Raw genomic sequence first — 22,020 nt, 5'->3', positions numbered from 1 at the left:
GTACTGTATGAGCATAGGGATATCTTTGCCCTAAATCAGTAGTTTCAACTATAGTACAGTATCTCTTCAGTGTATTTCTACTGTGGATGAAGTGAACCCATACTGGGTGTACCCTAAATGTAGCTCACCACTTTCCGGGGCTTATCCCGCTCCTCTCCGCTCTCCTGCTGTAGGGTATGGGCGTGGCTATGGGTGGAGCCTCCGTTGGAGGGGCGGGAAGAATGGGTGGAGGGGCGAGGGGAGGGGGAGGGGCGCTCAGCGGCTCTGAACCGCTCTAACGCAGTCTGGCAGTACGGGGGTAGAGAGTCTTCTCCCCGTGAGTCTAATACCAACTCCACCTCCCTGTTGCTAGGACAACGGCTATGGTGACGCTCGCCGCCACTGCCGCTGCTCTTCTTAGAACCCTTAGAGGGTGTGTCTGAGGGCGTGTCCTCTTCGCTGCGCCCCCCTCCCCTGCCCCTATCACCTCCACTGTCACTGGCCCCACCCCGTCTGGTCTTGCGCTCCAAAAGAGTGCTCAGGAGTTCGTCATCGTAGTCCCGCCCCCGGGGGCTCTGGCGAGGAGGGGGAGGAGGGGCGGGGGGTTTAGGGGGGCGCTGCTCCAGCTCGTTGTCCCACGTGCCCCGTCTCTTCTTGGGCGAGGGTGGCGGACTGCGTTGTCGGTTTCCCTGACGATCTCCATGGCAATCCTCTTGGCGATCTCGTTCTCGCCAAGTCTCTGCGCGGTCATCGCGATCTCTGTTGTCACGGTAACCACGTTTTGTCGTCTTGTCCCGGTAAGAAGGTGGATAGTATTCCCGATCTCGATCCCTATCCCGGTCACCTTCTCGTTCCCGCAGCTCCAGTCTCTCGTACTCCTGGTCGTTGTCTCTGATGTCCCTGACAGTGAGCTCCTCCCTGGGGCCTCTCTGTCTGTAGCACTGGGAAAACTCCTCCAGTTCATCCAGAGAGCCTGACTTCCCACCCAGGAGGAAGGCCTTACGCTGCAGGTGCTCCGAACGAGGGTTCCACCTGGACATAACATCTCATTAGGAACTTAGAACATGCAGAACACACACACATACACACATACACACACACACACACACACACACACACACACACACACACACACACCCCCTATGAAGACACATACACACACACACACACACACACACACACACACACACACACACACACACACACTATGAAGACACACACACACAACCCCTATGAAGACACACACACACAACCCCCACTCCCCTCCACACACACAACCCCTATGAAGACACACACACACAACCCCCACTCCCCTCCACACACAGTCAGTCTAAAGGTGTTTCTGGCGACCTGCTGTTATTATCATGATGATGGTCCTCCTCAATGCTGCGGTTGCGACGGTGCTGGTAGCGTGTGGGGCGACGGGTCTGAGAGGAGGACGAGGGATGATGGAGGTCAGGGATGTCTTCAAGGTCACGGCCGTGGTCAGGGATGGCTGGCAGGGCATTCTTCTGTATCTGGCGGTAAGACTGACGGAAACCCCCTGTATCCACCTCATGGAGAGAACTGAGCTCTGAGATACTGCAGGCTGAGGAAGAGGGAAAGGGGAGGAGGAGGAGGAGAGAGGAGGGGTGGAGACATGAGTACGTTTCTGTTTTTATGATACTATGAATCACAGTGTTAGTATCACAGTGACTAGGCCTAAGATAAGATGCCAGGTGAATGAAGAATCCAGTGGACATGCACAGAACATAGAGAGAGAGGAAGTCCTAGATGAAAAACCTCTAAAACAAACAGATGCATTACAATAGGTCCTCTTTTACAGACTGTCTTTGACACAAAAGGCCAACACATCCAATGAAAGAAAACAATCTACCAGCAGTTGATGAGGATTGGAGGAATTCGAGGAATGAATCATTAGATGAGTATCAACAAGGTGGTGATGTACGGATAGTGTGAGACTGGCTCACAAAACGAGGAAGAATCAGGTGTGTTGTCTTTATGAAGTAGGAAGAATCAGGTGTGTTGTCTTTATGAAGTAGGAAGAATCAGGTGTGTTGTCTTTATGAAGTAGGATGAATCAGGTGTGTTGTCTTTATGAAGTAGGATGAATCAGGTGTGTTGTCTTTATGAAGTAGGAAGAATCAGGTGTGTTGTCTTTATGAAGTAGGGTGAATCAGGTGTGTTGTCTTTATGAAGTAGGAAGAATCAGGTGTGTTGTCTTTATGAAGTAGGATGAATCAGGTGGGTTGTCTTTATGAAGTAGGAAGAATCTGGTGTGTTGTCTTTACGAAGTAGGAAGAATCAGGTGTGTTGTCTTTATGAAGTAGGAAGAATCAGGTGTGTTGTCTTTATGAAGTAGGATGAATCAGGTGTGTTGTCTTTATGAAGTAGGATGAATCAGGTGTGTTGTCTTTATGAAGTAGGAAGAATCAGGTGTGTTGTCTTTATGAAGTAGGATGAATCAGGTGTGTTGTCTTTATGAAGTAGGATGAATCAGGTGTGTTGTCTTTATGAAGTAGGATGAATCAGGTGTGTTGTCTTTATGAAGTAGGATGAATCAGGTGTGTTGTCTTTATGATTTCAAATCAAACACATTTTTATTGGTCACATATTTAGCAGATGTTATTGCAGGTGTAGCGAAATGCTTGTGCAGTTGCAGGAGAAGAGAGGAGCACTGTTGAAGCTAGGATTTCAGAGAGTAGTGTGTAGGCAGAGGTTATTTCAGAATGGATTTCATGCAGATTATAGCTAGAGTATAAAAAGCATGTTGACTCTGTCCTACACAGGGGTTGTCTGTCTGTAGGGCTTACAGTCATGAGTCAGGTTGATTTCAGAGTGGATTTGATTTCACAGAGGATGTCAGAGTGTAGTAGATTATAAGTCCTGCTGAGTCTACACAGGGTAGGGTAACTATCTGTCTGTCTGTAGGGCTTACAGTCATGACACATGCAGAAGTGGATTTCAGACAGAGTAGAGTATAGGGTGTATAGAGTCTACTGTCTGTCTGTCTGTCGGGCTTACAGTCGTGGCTCTGGGCCTTGGCTGGGTGGAAAAGAGCCAGCTGTTTCTCTACGTGCTGCAACACCTTCAGAGAGTCCTGATCCAGAGAGGACTGATCCAGAGTAGACTGCAGCCGGTACACAGGCCGCACTGAGACGTATATGAGACAACAAACACTTGTCAGGCAGGAGAGGAGAGACAGGCCTCACTACGACAAACTGTTGGGACTCTGTATGAGCTTTCCACACGTTCAACAAGGTGAAGAAATGGCTGTTCAACTATATCAGTATGTTTCTTATATTGCTGCTTTAAATGAAAATGAAAAGGCAGTTTGTTAGATAACGTTTAAAACATCAGAACATCAATAGACAACACCAGACCCAGTACCCACCTCCAGCTGCACTGTGCTCTGACACAGAGGGGGGAGCGGACATCATCGTGGTGTCCACCAGGGAGGGGGGAGCGATGGGGACCATGGCCGGGACCCCAGGTACGTAGTAGGGTGGATAGACAGCGATCTGGGGGGACGAAGCCCTGCTCCTCAACCCCTTTCCTGCCTCGTACACTACATGGAGAGAGGACAGAGAGATAGAAGACACAGGTAATACTGGAGGAGGAACATTCTTCACTACAGGTATTCCAGACTCCACAGGTAATACTTCAGGTATTCCAGACTCCACAGGTAATACTTCAGGTATTCCAGACTACACAGGTAATACTTCAGGTATTCCAGACTCCACAGGTAATACTTCAGGTATTCCAGACTCCACAGGTAATACTTCAGGTATTCCAGACTCCACAGGTAATACTTCAGGTATTCCAGACTCCACAGGTAATACTTCAGGTATTCCAGACTCCACAGGTAATACCAGACTCCACAGGTAATACTTCAGGTATTCCAGACTCCACAGGTATTCCAGACTACTACTTCAGGTCAGGTATTCCAGACTCCACAGGTAATACTTCAGGTATTCCAGACTCAGGTATTCCAGACTCCACAGGTAATACTTCAGGTATTCCAGACTCCACAGGTAATACTTCAGGTATTCCAGACTCCACAGGTAATACTAATTCCAGACTTCAGGTAATACTCCAGACTCCACAGGTAATACTTCAGGTATTCCAGACTCCACAGGTAATACTTCAGGTATTCCAGACTCCACAGGTAATACTTCAGGTATTCCAGACTTATTCCAGACTCCAGGTAATACTTCAGGTATTCCAGACTCCACAGGTAATACTTCAGGTATTCCAGACTCCACAGGTAATACTTCAGGTATTCCAGACTACACAGGTAATACTTCAGGTATTCCAGACTCCACAGGTAATACTTCAGGTATTCCAGACTACACAGGTAATACTTCAGGTATTCCAGACTACACAGGTAATACTTCAGGTATTCCAGACTACACAGGTAATACTTCAGGTATTCCAGACTACACAGGTAATACTTCAGGTATTCCAGACTACACAGGTAATACTTCAGGTATTCCAGACTACACAGGTACTACTTCAGGTATTCCAGACTACACAGGTAATACTTCAGGTATTCCAGACTCCACAGGTGTTATTAGTTCACTACAACAGTTGATCTAACGTGGTATGATCTCCAGTGGAAGCAGCAGGACTTACAGTGTCGTGGGCAGCAGCAGGTCTCAGGGCAGCACCAACAGGACACATAACAGCAGCAGGAGTGAGGACAGCACTGGCACCAACACACACCAAACAGCAAGATGAACAGGATAATACCCAGGGCTACCGAGCCCACAAAGGCCCATTCTGGAAGAGAGAGAGAGATGAGAGAGAGAGAAAGGAAAGTTACATTTCTATGTAAAAACATTCTAGAGTAGGAAGTGGTATTTGTTTTTGCTTGGAAGAGTATTCCCTCGCACTCTCCACACACACACACACACACACACACACACACACACACACACACACACACACACACACACACACACACACACACACACACACACACACACACACACACACACACACACACACACACACACACCCTCTCAACTTTTCAGGAAGTCTGGTCAGGGGACTAGGCTACAGGCAGGAAAGGGAAAGAGTGTTTCTTGTTACAGTATGTCATGCAGAGAGTACATTGCTGATACTGATCTAATCGACTACCATCATTATGACAGAATGATGACTACACAGAGACATATATTTGTATTCTATATACTACACACAGAGACATATATTTATATTCTATATACTACATACAGAGACATATATTTGTATTCTATATAATACACAGAGACATGTTTGTATTATCTCTATTACACACAGAGACATATATTTGTATTCTATATAATACACACAGAGACATATATTTGTATTCTATATACTACACACAGAGACATATTATCTCTATATAGAGACATATATTTGTATTCTATATAATACACACAGAGACATGTTTGTATTATCTGTAATACACACAGAGACAAACAATGCATTCGGAATGTATTCAAACCCCTTCCATTTTCCCACATTTTGTTTTTACATTACAGCCTTATTCTAAAATCGATTAAATAATTTTGTTCCTCATCAATCTACACACAACACCCCATTATGACAAAGCGAAAACAGTTTCAGAAATTTTAGCAAATGTATTCAAATTAAAAAAGCAGAAATACCTTATTTACATAAGTATTCAGACCCTTTTCTATGAGACTCAAAATTGAGCTCAGGTGCATCCTGTTTCCATTGATCATCCTTTAGATATCTCTACATGTCACACCCTGATCTGTTTTACCTGTCTTGTGCTTGTCTCCACCCCCCTCCAGGTGTTGCCCATTTTCCTCATTATCCCCTGTGTATTTATACCTGTGGTCTCTGTTTGTCTGTTGCCAGTTCATCTAGTCTCGTCAAGCCAGCCAGCGTTTTCCCATACTCCTGTTTTTCTCTATAGTCCCTGTTTTATAGTTTCCCCGGTTTTGACCGTTCTGCCTGCCCTGACCCTGAGCCTGCCTGCTGTTCTGTACCTTGTGACACGGTCCTGGATTTACTGACCTCTACCTGACCCAGACCCTGAGCCTGCCTGCCGTTCTGTACCTTTCAGACTCTGCTCTGGATTACTGACCTCTGCCTGACCCAGCCCCTGAGCCTGCCTGCCGTTCTGTACCTTTCAGACTCTGCTCTGGATTTACTGACCTCTACCTGACCCAGACCCTGAGCCTGCCTGCCGTTCTGTACCTTTCAGACTCTGCTCTGGATTTACTGACCTCTACCTGACCCAGACCCTGAGCCTGCCTGCCGTTCTGTACCTTTCAGACTCTGCTCTGGATTACTGACCTCTGCCTGACCCAGCCCCTGAGCCTGCCTGCCGTTCTGTACCTTTCAGACTCTGCTCTGGATTTACTGACCTCTACCTGACCCAGACCCTGAGCCTGCCTGCCGTTCTGTACCTTTCAGACTCTGCTCTGGATTACTGACCTCTGCCTGACCCAGCCCCTGAGCCTGCCTGCCGTTCTGTACCTTTCAGACTCTGCTCTGGATTACTGACCTCTGCCTGCCCTTGACCTGTCGTTGGCCTGCCCCCGGTGTTGTAATACACTTTTGTTATTTCGAACCGTCTTCATCTGGGTCTTATCCTGAGTTCTGATACTACAACTTGATTGGAGTCCACCGCTGGTAAATTCAATTGATTGGACATGATTTGGATAGGCACACAACTGTCTATATAAGGTCCCATAGTTGTCAGAGCAAAAACCAAGCCAAGAGGTCGAAGGAATTGTCCGTAGAGCTCCGAAACAAGATTGTGTCGAGGCACAGATCTGGGTAAGGGTACTAAAAATGTCTGCAGTATTGAAGGTCCCCAAGAACAGAGGCCTCCATTCTTAAATGGAAGAAGTTTGGAACCACCAAGACTCTTCCTAGAGCTGACCGCCCGGCCAAACTGAGCAAACGGGGGAGGAGTGCCTTGGTCAGGGAGGTGACCAAGAACCTGATGGTCACTCTGACAGAGCCCCAGAGTTCCTCTGTGGAGATGGGAGAACCTTCCAGAAGGACAATCATCTCTGCAGCACTCCACCAATCAGGCCTTTATGGTTGAGTGGCCAGACAGAAGCCACTCCTCACAAAAAGGCACATGACAGCCCGCTTGGAGTTTAACAAAAGGCACCTAAAGGACTCTTAGACCATGAGAAACAAGATTCTCTGGTCTGATTAAACCAAATCGAAATATTTGGTGTGAATGCCAAGCGTCACATCCGGAGGAAACCTGGCACCATCCCTATGGTGAAGCATGGTGGTGGCGGCATCATTCTGTGGGGATGTTTTTCAGCGGCAGGGACTGGGAGACTAGTCGGAATAGAGGGAAATATGAACAGAGCAAAGTACAGAGAGGTCCTTGATGAAAACCTACTCCAGAGTGCTCAGGAGTTGAACCCGATCGAACATCTCTGGAGAGATGTGAAAATAGCTTTGCAGCGACGCTCCCCATCAAACCTGACAGAGCTTGAGAGGATCTGCAGAGAAAAATGGGAGAAACTCCCCAAATACAGGTGTGCCAAGCTTTCAGCATCATATCCAAGAAGACTCGAGGCTGTAATCACTGCCAAAGGTGCTTAAACAAAGTACTGAGTAAAGGGTCTGAATACTTATGATATTTCAGATTTTTTTAAATAAATTTGCAAAAATATTATACAAACCTGTTTTTGCTTTGTCATTTTGGGGTTTTGTGTGTAGATTGATGAGGGAAAAAAACGATTTAATCAATTTTAAAATAAGACTGTAACATAACGAAATGTGGGAAAAGTTAAGGGTTCTGAATACTTTCCAAACGCCCTGTATATTAATATTTTACCTACTACAAACACAAACACTACAGTACGATGTGGGAGCTGCTAAACACAAACACTACTGTACGATGTGGGAGCTGCTAAACACAAACACTACAGCACGATGTGGGAGCTGCTAAACACAAACACTACAGTACGATTTGGGAGCTGCTAAACACAAACATAAACATTACAGTATGATGTGGGAGCTGCTAAACACAAACATTACAGTATGATGTGGGAGCTGCTAAACACAAACATTACAGTACGATGTGGGAGCTGCTAAACACAAACATTACAGTACGATGTGGGAGCTGCTAAACACAAACACAAACACTACAGTACGATGTGGGAGCTGCTAAACACAAACACAAACACTACAGTACGATGTGGGAGCTGCTAAACACAAACACAAACATTACAGGACGATGTGGGAGCTGCTAAACACAAACATTACAGTATGATGTGGGAGCTGCTAAACACAAACACTACAGTATGATGTGGGAGCTGCTAAACACAAACACTACAGTACGATGTGGGAGCTGCTAAACACAAACACAAACACTACAGTACGATGTGGGAGCTGCTAAACACAAACACTGACTATGAAACACTACAGTACGATGTGGGAGCTGCTAAACACAAACACAAACACAAACATTACAGTACGATGTGGGAGCTGCTAAACACAAACACTGACTATGAAACACTACAGTACGATGTGGGAGCTGCTAAACACAAACACTACAGTACGATGTGGGAGCTGCTAAACACAAACACTACAGTACGATGTGGGAGCTGCTAAACACAAACACTACAGTACGATGTGGGAGCTGCTAAACACAAACACTACAGTACGATGTGGGAGCTGCTAAACACAAACACAAACACTACAGTACGATGTGGGAGCTGCTAAACACAAACACTACAGTACGATGTGGGAGCTGCTGTTGAGAAGAACACGTACTAATGCAACATCAACATTTGAAATGAGAGTGAATGAGTCATCACTGAATAAGCCATTTCAATCTCACTCAAATCTGTCAACAACCTCAAAGATGAGGAAATATCTGAATTTGGGGAATGTGACAGAAGACAATATCAACTCCCTTCTCTCTGACTCCCATGATGTGCTGTTCAACCATCCTGTAAACATCATTACTCCATAATGTCCAGTTCAACCATCCTCTAAACATCATTACTCTGTAATGTCCAGTTCAACCATCCTCTAAACATCATTTCTCCGTAATGTCCAGTTCAACCATCCTGTAAACATTACTCCATAATGTCCCGTTCAACCATCCTTACTCCATAATGTCCCGTTCAACCATCCTCTAAACATCATTTCTCCGTAATGTCCAGTTCAACCATCCTGTAAACATTACTCCATAATGTCCCGTTCAACCATCCTTACTCCATAATGTCCCGTTCAACCATCATTACTCCATAATGTCCCGTTCAACCATCATTACTCCATAATGTCCCGTTCAACCATCCTGTAAACATCATTACTCCATAATGTCCCGTTCAAACATCCTGTAAACATCATTACTCCATAATGTCCCGTTCAACCATCCTGTAAACATCAATACTCCATAATGTCCCGTTCAACCATCCTGTAAACATCATTACTCCATAATGTCCCGTTCAAACATCCTGTAAACATCAATACTCCATAATGTCCCGTTCAACCATCCTGTAAACATCATTACTCCATAATGTCCCGTTCAACCATCATTACTCCGTAATGTCCCGTTCAACCATCCTGTAAACATCATTACTCCATAATATCTCATTCAACCATCCTGTAAACCCTCTAAACATCATTACTCCGTAATGTCCCGTTCAACCATCATTACTCCGTAATGTCCCGTTCAACCATCCTGTAAACATCATTACTCCATAATGTCCCGTTCAAACATCCTGTAAACATCAATACTCCATAATGTCCCGTTCAACCATCCTGTAAACATCATTACTCCATAATGTCCCGTTCAACCATCATTACTCCATAATGTCCCGTTCAACCATCCTGTAAACATCATTACTCCATAATGTCCCGTTCAACCATCCTGTAAACATCATTACTCCATAATGTCCCGTTCAACCATCCTGTAAACATCAATACTCCATAATGTCCCGTTCAACCATCTTGTAAACTCTCTCACTATCATTATGTTACTCACAATAACAATCCCTAATGATGGACTTCCTTTGGGCTGGGTCAGACACCACAAGTCTCTCTCTCTTTCTTCCTATCTCTCTGGTCTGTCTCTCTCTCTTTCTTCCTATCTCTCTGGTCTCGCTCTCTCTGGTCTGTCTCTCTCTCTTTCTTCCTATCTCTCTGGTCTCGCTCTCTCTGGTCTGTCTCTCTCTCTTTCTTCCTATCTCTCTGGTCTCGCTCTCTCTGGTCTGTCTCTCTCTCTTTCTTCCTATCTCTCTGGTCTCGCTATCTCTGGTCTGTCTCTCTCTCTTTCTTCCTATCTCTCTGGTCTCGATCTCTCTGGTCTGTCTCTCTCTCTTTCTTCCTATCTCTCTGGTCTCGCTCTCTCTGGTCTGTCTCTCTCTCTCTTTCTTCCTATCTCTCTGGTCTGCTCTCTCTGGTCTGTCTCTCTCTCTTCTTCCTATCTCTCTGGTCTCGCTCTCTCTGGTCTGGTCTGTCTCTCTCTTTCTTCCTATCTCTCTGGTCTCGCTCTCTCTGGTCTGTCTCTCTCTCTTTCTTCCTATCTCTCTGGTCTCGCTATCTCTGGTCTGTCTCTCTCTCTTTCTTCCTATCTCTCTGGTCTCGCTCTCTCTGGTCTGTCTCTCTCTCTTTCTTCCTATCTCTCTGGTCTCGCTATCTCTGGTCTGTCTCTCTCTCTTTCTTCCTATCTCTCTGGTCTCTCTCTCTCTGGTCTGTCTCTCTCTCTCTTTCTTCCTATCTCTCTGGTCTCGCTCTCTCTGGTCTGTCTCTCTCTGTCTCTGGTCTGTCTTTCTCTCTCTTTCTTCCTATCTCTCTGATCTCGCTCTCTCTGGTTTGTCTCTTTCTTTCTCTGATCTGTCTCTCTCGCTCTCTCTCTCATTGTTCAACAGTAAACAGACCATAATAATTTGTTTGATTTGTAATAAGATAACTGATTGGATTACTAAAGAACAACATGAGGCTGATTGGGCAGTGAAGAAGCAATAGTTTTGTGTTAATGAGTGAAAAGAAGAGACAGACAGACACAGGTGAGGAGGACATGCCCCTACCTACCTGGCATAATCTTCACATCAAAGTCAGGCAGGAGATCATCTGACACACCTGTACCTGTCTTACCTGGAGAGAGGAGAAGAGCAGATGTGAAGGACAGGATAGGACAGAGCAGGGCAAGACAGGACAGAGGGCAGGAGAGGTCAGAAGACAGGGGAGGAGCAGGGTTGGGGTCAATTCCATTTCAATTCAGGACCAAAATTCTTATTCCACTTTTTTTTTAAGTATTGAGGGGAATTGGAATTTCAGTTTACTTCTTGAATTGACTGAATTAAAAAAAGGAATTGTCAGGGGTCATGGGAAAGGTCAGGGAGAATGAAGTACAGGAGGCAACAGCAGGCAGAGATTTGGACAATAGAGGAGCCAAGAAGGTGGACATGCCAGCAGGCAGAGATTTGGACAGTAGAGGAGCCAAGAAGGTGGACATGCCAGCAGACAGAGATTTGGACAATAGAGGAGCCAAGAAGGTGGACATGCCAGCAGGCAGAGATTTGGACAGTAGAGGAGCCAAGAAGCTGGACATGCCAGCAGACAGAGATTTGGACAGTAGAGGAGCCAAGAAGGTGGACATGCCAGCAGACAGAGATTTGGACAGTAGAGGAGCCAAGAAGGTGGACATGCCAGCCTGCAGAGATTTGGACAGTAGAGGAGCCAAGAAGCTGGACATGCCAGCAGACAGAGATTTGGACAATAGAGGAGCCAAGAAGCTGGACATGCCAGCAGACAGAGATTTGGACAATAGAGGAGCCAAGAAGCTGGACATGCCAGCAGACAGAATATGCCACGTTTAGTCTAAATGTGGTTGTCACTGATATGGTTTTGTTGAAAAGCAATGATGCACCCCACATGTCCTTGAAAGTCAGCCTGAATCAAACAGTCTGATAGGGCTTTTCCATCACAGGGCTTTAGGGCTGACAGGGCTTTTCCATCAAAGCCCCACTGAATATGTACCTGTTTTGGGAACTGTGTTTAACTTTCTCACATTTACATTTTAGTAATTTAACAGATGCTTTTATCCAGAGAGACTTACAGTAGAGTTCATACATTTCCATCCTTTAAAAACCCCAACCCTGGCATTGCAGGCACCATGCTCTACCAACTGAGCCACACAGGATCACATGGTTTCCATAGCTATCCATCCTTTAAAAACCCCAACCCTGGCATTGCAGGCACCATGCTCTACCAACTGAGCCACACAGGATCACATGGTTTCCATAGCTATCCATCCTTTAAAAACCCCAACCCTGGCATTGCAGGCACCATGCTCTACCAACTGGGCCACACAGGATCACATGGTTTCCATAGCTATCCATCCTTTAAAAACCCCAACCCTGGCATTGCAGGCACCATGCTCTACCAACTGGGCCACACAGGATCACATGGTTTCCATAGCTATCCATCCTTTAAAAACCCCAACCCTGGCATTGCAGGCACCATGCTCTACCAACTGGGCCACACAGGATCACATGGTTTCCTTAGCTATCCAACCCTGGCATTGCAGGCACCATGCTCTACCAACTGGGCCACACAGGATCACATGGTTTCCTTAGCTATCCATCCTTTAAAAACCCCAACCCTGGCATTGCAGGCACCATGCTCTACCAACTGGGCCACACAGGATCACATGGTTTCCATAGCTATCCATCCTTTAAAAACCCCAACCCTGGCATTGCAGGCACCATGCTCTACCAACTGGGCCACACAGGATCACATGGTTTCCTTAGCTATCCATCCTTTAAAAACCCCAACCCTGGCATTGCAGGCACCATGCTCTACCAACTGGGCCACACAGGATCACATGGTTTCCTTAGCTATCCATCCTTTAAAAACCCCAACCCTGGCATTGCAGGCACCATGCTCTACCAACTGGGCCACACAGGATCACATGGTTTCCATAGCTATCCATACTTTAAAAACCCCAACCCTGGCATTGCAGGCACCATGCTCTACCAACTGGGCCACACAGGATCACATGGTTTCCTTAGCTATCCATCCTTTAAAAACCCCAACCCTGGCATTGCAGGCACCATGCTCTACCAACTGGGCCACACAGGATCACATGGTTTCCATAGCTATCCATACTTTAAAAACCCCAACCCTGGCATTGCAGGCACCATGCTCTACCAACTGGGCCACACAGGATCACATGGTTTCCATAGCTATGGCCATGAGGACTTGTGAAGAGTACAGTCAGCAACCTCTGCTTTATGGAGACAGTCGAAGATCCCTTCACAGTCATCTGGCTTTAACTTTAATGTGCTCGTCATTGATAAGGTAATGCTTTGAGTCACCACACCTGCCCTTGAAATAAAGCCTGACTCAAACAGGCTGACTGAACCTGGTGCTGCTTCACTTTATCTGCAGTGGATTGAATTGGGGAGCTTCCAGTCAGTCTGTAGACAAATGAGTTGATGATATTACCAGTGGCATCACAGTGATGTCACAAATACACAGGCAGTGAACTCACTGACAGCAGCTCTGTGTTACAATAACAGGTTCTCTCTGTCTCGGACTGTTTCCCTCTCTGGCGATGTGAGTCACTAACGTTACTTCATATTTCAACTTCATATACAACTCTGCAAAAAAAAGGTTAGCCACACTCACACAAATGTGTTATAATGTGGCACAGGCTGGTACGAGAGAGGGGGAGAAGAGAAGAGAGAAAGAGGGGGGTATAGAGAGAGAGAGAGAGAGAGAGAGAGAGAGAGAGAGAGAGAGAGAGAGAGAGAGAGAGAGAGAGAGAGAGGGAGAGAGGAGAGAGAGAGAGAGAGAGAGAGAGAGAGAGAGAGAGAGAGAGAGGGATGGAGAGAGGGAATAGAGAGAAATGGGGGATGGAGAGTGAGGGTGAGAAAGGGAAAGAGGAATAGAGAGAAATGGGGGATGTAGAGTGAGGGGGAGGAGAGGAATAGAGAGAAATGGGGGATGGAGAGTGAGGGTGAGAGGGGAGAGAGGAATAGAGAGAAATGGGGGATGGAGAGTGAGGGTGAGAGGGGAGAGAGGAATAGAGAGAAATGGGGGATGGAGAGTGAGGGTGAGAGGGGAGAGAGGAATAGAGAGAAAGGGGGATGGAGAGTGAGGGTGAGAGGGGAGAGAGGAATAGAGAGAAAGGGGGATGGAGAGTGAGGGTGAGAGGGGAGAGAGGAATAGAGAGAAAGGGGGATGAGAGAGAGATTAGGGAAGACCATTTACTTCCCCCATAATGTGGTTGTTTGATCTTGGCAGTGTGTTGGAATGTTGTACAGTAACCATAGAGATACACATGTAAAATACACACAGGGAGTACACTGTATCTTGGCTGCTACCATGCTGACACCAGAGTCCCTGTCACACTACTAGAAATGTAGCAGGTGAAGCAATACTTTTCAAAGAAGGATACGAACCTGGAGTGTCGTAGAAAGGACTTCAATCCCCTCATGTTGGTGTCAGACACAGAAGGTATTCAGAAGGTTATAAGTCCTGTAATGCTGTAAGTGTGCTCAGCTTCCTATGAGAGCCTGTATTAACCTGACCTATACATCTTGACATGCTCCTACTATAGTTGCCTAGGTTGGACCCTGTCTGGGGTTGGACCCTGCCTAGGTTGCACCCTGTCTGGTGTTGGACCCTGTCTGGGGTTGGACCCTGCCTGGGGTTGGACCCTGTCTGGGGTTGGACCCTGTCTGGGGTTGGACCCTGCCTGGGGTTGAACCCTGCCTGAGGGAATACAACCCTGTTCGTTTGTTGAAGTGTGCAGACCTATGTTTCTATTACCCCAAAGGAGCACAATGTTTCTCCTGTGGCCTCCAGTGGTTTGAAGCAGGGATCCTGATACCAACCTTGGCAATATGCTGCCCATATCTGTCTATTGTTCAGGCTGGTACAGGACAGACTGTCCAGTGTTGAGAAGTAGAATCTCTGTCCTGGCCAACAGTGGTTTGAAGCAGGGTTCTGATACAGACCCGTGTCAGTACATTGTTCCTGTTCAGGCAAAACAACTTGATCAGAGTGAGTTGTACGTATCAGACAGACAGGAAGAGGGTTTAATGGTGTAGGAGCTCCAAGGCCCTCCTGGACGACCCGACTCTCTTTGCCCACATCAAGAGCAGCTTAGCTGGAAGTTCCTCCTGGAATTCCTCCCCTCACTGCTGGGTACTGGGCTAACTGGGTACTGGGCTAACTGGGTACTGGGCTAACTGGGTACTGGGCTAACTGGGTACTGGGCTAACTGGGTACTGGGCTAACTGGGTACTGGGCTAACTGGGTACTGGGCTAACTGGGTACTGGGCTAACTGGGTACTGGGCTAACTGGGTACTGGGCTAACGCACCGTTGCCTGACTGGCTGGCAGTCATTATGAAACAGAGAGGAGTTTAGAGGTTTTACTGTTTCACTCACTCTGGACGTTTGTTCTTTCCATGACCTCTGACCCATGTGTTGACTATTAAAGTGGAGAAAACTGTTCCTGCCCCCTTCACAACCAGAGAACCTGACCGTACAAGCCTACAATACAACACACACTAACAAGCCTACAATACAACACACACTAACAAGCCTACAATACAACACACACTAACAAGCCTACAATACAACACACACTAACAAACCTACAATACAACACACACTAACAAACCTACAATACAACACACACTAACAAACCTACAATACAACACACACTAACAAGCCTACAATACAACACACACTAACAAGCCTACAATACAACACACACTAACAAGCCTACAATACAACACACACTAACAAGCCTACAATACAACACACACTAACAAGCCTACAATACAACACACACTAACAAGCCTACAATACAACACACACTAACAAGCCTACAATACAACACACACTAACAAGCCTACAATACAACACACACTAACAAGCCTACAATACAACACACACTAACAAGCCTACTGACGACAGGAAAACCCAGTTGTTGCCGTGGGAATCCCGACAAGTGGCTCCTACTATACTAGGTCAATATGTGGGGTAACCCAATTTCTACTCAATGTAGTTCTGTGAGAGCTACTACACATCACAGAGGACATGGTCCACTGACAGACCACTGTGGTTTAAAGGGAGGGTGTAGTTCTGTGAGAGAAACTACACATCACAGAGGACATGGTCCACTGACAGACCACTGTGGTTTAAAGGGAGGGTGTAGTTCTGTGAGAGAAACTACACATCACAGAGGACATGGTCCACTGACAGACCACTGTGGTTTAAAGGGAGGGTGTAGTTCTGTGAGAGAAACTACACATCACAGAGGACATGGTCCACTGACAGACCACTGTGGTTTAAAGGGATGGTGTAGTTCTGTGAGAGAAACTACCCATCACAGAGGACATGGTCCACTGACAGACCACTGTGGTTTAAAGGGATGGTGTAGTTCTGTGAGAGAAACTACACATCACAGAGGACATGGTCCACTGACAGACCACTGTGGTTTAAAGGGATGGTGTAGTTCTGTGAGAGCTACTACACGTAGCTGGGCTGTAGTGTGTTATAGAGACTCTGGACTTAGTGCTGAGTGGGTGGTTCTACTGGACTGTAGTGTGTTATAGAGACTCTGGACTTAGTGCTGAGTGGGTGGTTCTACTGGACTGTAGTGTGTTAGAGAGACTCTGGACTTAGTGCTGAGTGGCTGAGTGGGTGGTTCTACTGGGTTGTAGTGTGGTATAGAGACTCTGGACTTAGTGCTGAGTGGGTGGTTCTACTGGACTGTAGTGTGTTATAGAGACTCTGGACTTAGTGCTGAGTGGGTGGTTCTACTGGACTGTAGTGTGTTATAGAGACTCTGGACTTAGTGCTGAGTAGGTGGTTCTACTGGGTTGTAGTGTGTTATAGAGACTCTGGACTTAGTGCTGAGTGGGTGGTTCTACTGGACTATGGTGTTTTATAGAGACTCTGGACTTAGTGCTGAGTGGGTGGTTCTACTGGGCTGTAGTGTGTTATAGAGACTCTGGACTTAGTGCTGAGTGGGTGGTTCTACTGGACTGTAGTGTGTTATAGAGACTCTGGACTTAGTGCTGAGTGGGTGGTTCTACTGGACTGTAGTGTGTTATAGAGACTCTGGACTTAGTGCTGAGTGGGTGGTTCTACTGGGTTGTAGTGTGTTATAGAGACTCTGGACTTAGTGCTGAGTGGGTGGTTCTACTGGGTTGTAGTGTGTTATAGAGACTCTGGACTTAGTGCTGAGTGGGTGGTTCTACTGGGTTGTAGTGTGTTATAGAGACTCTGGACTTAGTGCTGAGTGGGTGGTTCTACTGGACTGTAGTGTGTTATAGAGACTCTGGACTTAGTGCTGAGTGGGTGGTTCTACTGGACTGTAGTGTGTTATAGAGACTCTGGACTTAGTGCTGAGTGGGTGGTTCTACTGGACTGTAGTGTGTTATAGAGACTCTGGACTTAGTGCTGAGTAGGTGGTTCTACTGGGTTGTAGTGTGTTATAGAGACTCTGGACTTAGTGCTGAGTGGGTGGTTCTACTGGACTATGGTGTTTTATAGAGACTCTGGACTTAGTGCTGAGTGGGTGGTTCTACTGGGCTGTAGTGTGTTATAGAGACTCTGGACTTAGTGCTGAGTGGGTGGTTCTACTGGACTGTAGTGTGTTATAGAGACTCTGGACTTAGTGCTGAGTGGGTGGTTCTACTGGACTGTAGTGTGTTATAGAGACTCTGGACTTAGTGCTGAGTGGGTGGTTCTACTGGGTTGTAGTGTGTTATAGAGACTCTGGACTTAGTGCTGAGTGGGTGGTTCTACTGGACTGTAGTGTGTTATAGAGACTCTGGACTTAGTGCTGAGTGGGTGGTTCTACTGGACTGTAGTGTGTTATAGAGACTCTGGACTTAGTGCTGAGTGGGTGGTTCTACTGGGTTGTAGTGTGTTATAGAGACTCTGGACTTAGTGCTGAGTGGGTGGTTCTACTGGACTGTAGTGTGCTATAGAAAGCCAGCCAGCCAAATAAAAGGTCTCTCTCTCAAGCAGCATGGCCACGCAGAGCGTCACCATGGCAACGCTAGTTACCGCACTCAGGGATGTGAGGCCGCCATTGTTGAGCAACAACACATAAATATACGCAAACACGCATGAATGCACACATGAACACACACACACACACACACACACACACACACACACACACACACACACACACACACACACACACACACACACACACACACACACACACACACACACACACACACACACACAACACACACACACACACACACACACACACAACACAGGATTCACTCAAACAGACACTTGCTTTTCATGCTAAGGAGTTAAGTTGCTAAGTTGTACCTTGCCAGCTAACAGACAGTATATCACACAGGAAAGGCATTAGCATTACAACACACTACACTGAGTGGGCACAGACTGACCTATCCCACTAGCCAACAGGCAGGATGTCAAGAAGACACCTCCCTAACAGGTGTCTCCCTCCCTTTACACTAGATGATGGGATACTATTGTCCCAACAGTACTCAGTCCTGTACTTCTCTACACTAGATGATGGGCCACTATTGTCCCAACAGTACTCAGTTCTTTACACTAGATGATGGGCCACTATTGTCCCAACAGTACTCAGTCCTGTACATCTCTACACTAGATGATGGGCCACTATTGTCCCAACAGTACTCAGTTCTTTACACTAGATGATGGGCCACTATTGTCCCAACAGTACTCAGTCCTGTACATCTCTACACTAGATGATGGGCCACTATTGTCCCAACAGTACTCAGTCCTGTACATCTCTACACTAGATGATGGGCCACTATTGTCCCAACAGTACTCCGTCCTGTACATCTCTACACTAGATGATGGGATACTATTGTCCCAACAGTACTCAGTCCTGTACTTCTCTACACTAGATGATGGGATACTATTGTCCCAACAGTACTCAGTCCTGTACTTCTCTACACTAGATGATGGGATACTATTGTCCCAACAGTACTCAGTCCTGTACTTCTCTACACTAGATGATGGGATACTATTGTCCCAACAGTACTCAGTCCTGTACTTCTCCACACTAGACGATGGGATACTATTGTCCCAACAGTACTCAGTCCTGTACTTCTCTACACTAGATGATGGGCTACTATTGTCCCAACAGTACTCAGTCCTGTACTTCTCTACACTAGATGATGGGCCACTATTGTTCACATGATAGCTGCATTGTTTCCATTGATAGATGTTCCTTAGCTAACGACTAACGGAGCCTGGTTACATAACAGGAGTGACTACTGCCTAGCAACCTGGCAGTAGGTCAGAGGCAGGGTGGTAGATGACTGGGAGAGATCAACCTGACAGTAGGTCAGAGGCAGGGTGATAGATGACTGGGAGAGATCAACCTGACAGTAGGTCAGAGGCAGGGTGGTAGATGACTGGGAGAGATCAACCTGACAGTAGGTCAGAGGCAGGGTGGTAGATGACTGGGAGAGATCAACCTGACAGTAGGTCAGAGGCAGGGTGGTAGATGTCAGACTGGGAGAGATCAACCTGACAGTAGGTCAGAGGCAGGGTGGTAGATGACTGGGAGAGATCAACCTGACAGTAGGTCAGAGGCAGGGTGATAGATGACTGGGAGAGATCAACCTGACAGTAGGTCAGAGGCAGGGTGGTAGATGACTGGGAGAGATCAACCTGACAGTAGGTCAGAGGCAGGGTGATAGATGACTGGGAGAGATCAACCTGACAGTAGGTCAGAGGCAGGGTGGTAGATGACTGGGAGAGATCAACCTGACAGTAGGTCAGAGGCAGGGTGATAGATGTCAGACTGGGAGAGATCAACCTGATAGTAGGTCAGAGGCAGGGTGATAGATGACTGGGAGAGATCAACCTGACAGTAGGTCAGAGGCAGGGTGATAGATGACTGGGAGAGATCAACCTGACAGTAGGTCAGAGGCAGGGTGATAGATGACTGGGAGAGATCAACCTGACAGTAGGTCAGAGGCAGGGTGGTAGATGACTGGGAGAGATCAACCTGACAGTAGGTCAGAGGCAGGGTGATAGATGACTGGGAGAGAACATCAGAAATACTCCAGAAGAATGGACGCTTTGTGGGGTTAGGTGCCAGTGACAAGACAGAGATATACTGTAGATGGTTGGTTGCTTCTATATGAGGGGGTTTATATAAGGTCTATATGAGGGGGTTTATATAACATCTATATGAGGGGGTTTATATAACGTCTATATGAAGGGGTTTATATAAGGTCTATATGAGGGGGTTTATATAACGTCTATATGAGGGGGTTTATATAAGGTCTATATGAGGGGGTTTATATAACATCTATATGAAGGGGTTTATATAACGTCTATATGAGGGGGTTTATATAAGGTCTATATGAGGGGTTTATATAAGGTCTATATGAGGGTGTTTATATAAGGTCTATATGAGGGTGTTTATATAAGGTCTATATGAGGGGGTTTATATAAGGTCTATATGAGGGGGTTTATATAAGGTCTATATGAGGGGGTTTATATAAGGTCTATATGAGGGGGTTTATATAAGGTCTATATGAGGGGTTTATATAAGGTCTATATGAGGGGTGTTTATATAACGTCTATATGAGGGGTTTATATAACATCTATATGAAGGGGTTTATATAACATCTATATGAAGGGGTTTATATAACGTCTATATGAGGGGGTTTATATAAGGTCTATATGAGGGGTTTATATAAGGTCTATATGAGGGGTTTATATAAGGTCTATATGAGGGGTTTATATAAGGTCTATATGAGGGGTTTATATAAGGTCTATATGAGGGGGTTTATATAAGGTCTATATGAGGGGTTTATATAAGGTCTATATGAGGGGTTTATATAAGGTCTATATGAGGGGGTTTATATAAGGTTTATATAAGGTTTATATGAGGGGGTTTATATAAGGTCTATATGAGGGGGTTTATATAAGGTTTATATAAGGTCTATATGAGGGGTTTATATAAGGTCTATATGAGGGGTTTATATAAGGTCTATATGAGGGGGTTTATATAAGGTCTATATGAGGGGGTTTATATAAGGTCTATATGAGGGGGTTTATATAAGGTCTATATGAGGGGGTTTATATAATGTCTATATGAGGGGGTTTATATAAGGTCTATATGAGGGGGTTTATATAACGTCTATATGAGGGGGTTTATATAACGTCTATATGAGGGGGTTTATATAAGGTCTATATGAGGGGGTTTATATAACGTCTATATGAGGGGGTACTCCATGGAAATGGATCAACTTTCATGTCAACTTGAATCATGTCGCCTGAGGGTAAATTAGAGAAATCGTATTTAAATGGACTTGTATTTGCATATCTTTAATTAATGTCATAAATGTGAAGTATTGCATGAAGTGTTTTCCCTTCCTGTCTGGGTTGGCTTCACTTCCTGTGTAATTGTGGTTTTCTTCCTGAGGAGTGGGCCAGGGGGGAGAGGTAGGGAGGAGAGGGGTGAGGAGGGATGAGGGTAGGGATGAGGAGGGGGGATGGAGAAATGGAGGGTTGGAGGGAGGAGAGGGTAGGGCTGAGAAGGGGAGTTGAGGACTCACCCAACACCAGAAGCTCCACAGGGGCCTCATTCCTGCCCTCGAGGTCGTCAGAGATGATCACCTTACACAGGTAAACCCCACTGTCTCCCCACTGGAGCTCCCCGATACGCAGGTCAGCCTCTGGAGAGAGGGAGGGGGAGGAAGACAGATGATATTAAAAGAAAAGAAGTATCACATCCCTCTGTCAAACATCACTCTATCAAACATCACTCTGTTAAACATCACTCTGTCAAACATCACTCTGTCAAACATCACTCTATCAAACATCACTCTGTCAAACATCACTCTATCAAACATCACTCTATCAAACATCACTCTGTTAAACACCACTCTGTCAAACATCACTCTGTCAAACATCACATCTAACACATCACTCTGTCAAACATCACTCTATCAAACATCACTCTGTCAAACATCACATCTAACACATCACTCTGTCAAACATCACTCTGTTAAACACCACTCTGTCAAACATC

General features: G+C 46.0%; 1 protein-coding gene and 1 long non-coding RNA gene across 7 annotated transcripts in view; one reads left to right on the top strand and one right to left on the bottom strand.

Annotated features, from left to right (window-relative positions):
- The window catches only part of LOC112248114 (immunoglobulin-like domain-containing receptor 2), a gene marked incomplete at its 5' end in the record, with an annotated part of 26,930 nt that extends 5,266 nt beyond the window's left edge, over positions 1-21,664 (bottom strand). For 4 of the 6 annotated variants that reach the window (XM_042313848.1, XM_042313849.1, XM_042313850.1 and 1 more), the window contains 7 exon segments: positions 129-1,011; positions 1,330-1,567; positions 3,004-3,132; positions 3,374-3,547; positions 4,615-4,761; positions 11,014-11,076; positions 21,545-21,664. In XM_042313848.1, coding sequence (XP_042169782.1) covers positions 129-1,011; positions 1,330-1,567; positions 3,004-3,132; positions 3,374-3,547; positions 4,615-4,761; positions 11,014-11,076; positions 21,545-21,664 — 1,754 coding nt within the window. 6 annotated transcript variants of the gene reach the window in all.
- On the top strand, positions 3,851-4,699 carry LOC121843955. The gene is made up of 4 exons (XR_006081814.1): positions 3,851-3,875; positions 3,966-4,043; positions 4,088-4,159; positions 4,199-4,699. It is a non-coding gene; the product is annotated as an uncharacterized LOC121843955 (long non-coding RNA).
- Positions 21,665-22,020: the final 356 nt, after the last annotated feature.

The sequence above is a fragment of the Oncorhynchus tshawytscha genome, unplaced genomic scaffold (genome assembly GCF_018296145.1).
Source record: "Oncorhynchus tshawytscha isolate Ot180627B unplaced genomic scaffold, Otsh_v2.0 Un_contig_14525_pilon_pilon, whole genome shotgun sequence".
Taxonomy (NCBI): Eukaryota; Metazoa; Chordata; class Actinopteri; order Salmoniformes; family Salmonidae; genus Oncorhynchus; species Oncorhynchus tshawytscha.
The sequence above is the reverse complement of the archived record's forward strand: the minus strand, read 5'-3'. Positions and strand labels throughout refer to the sequence as shown.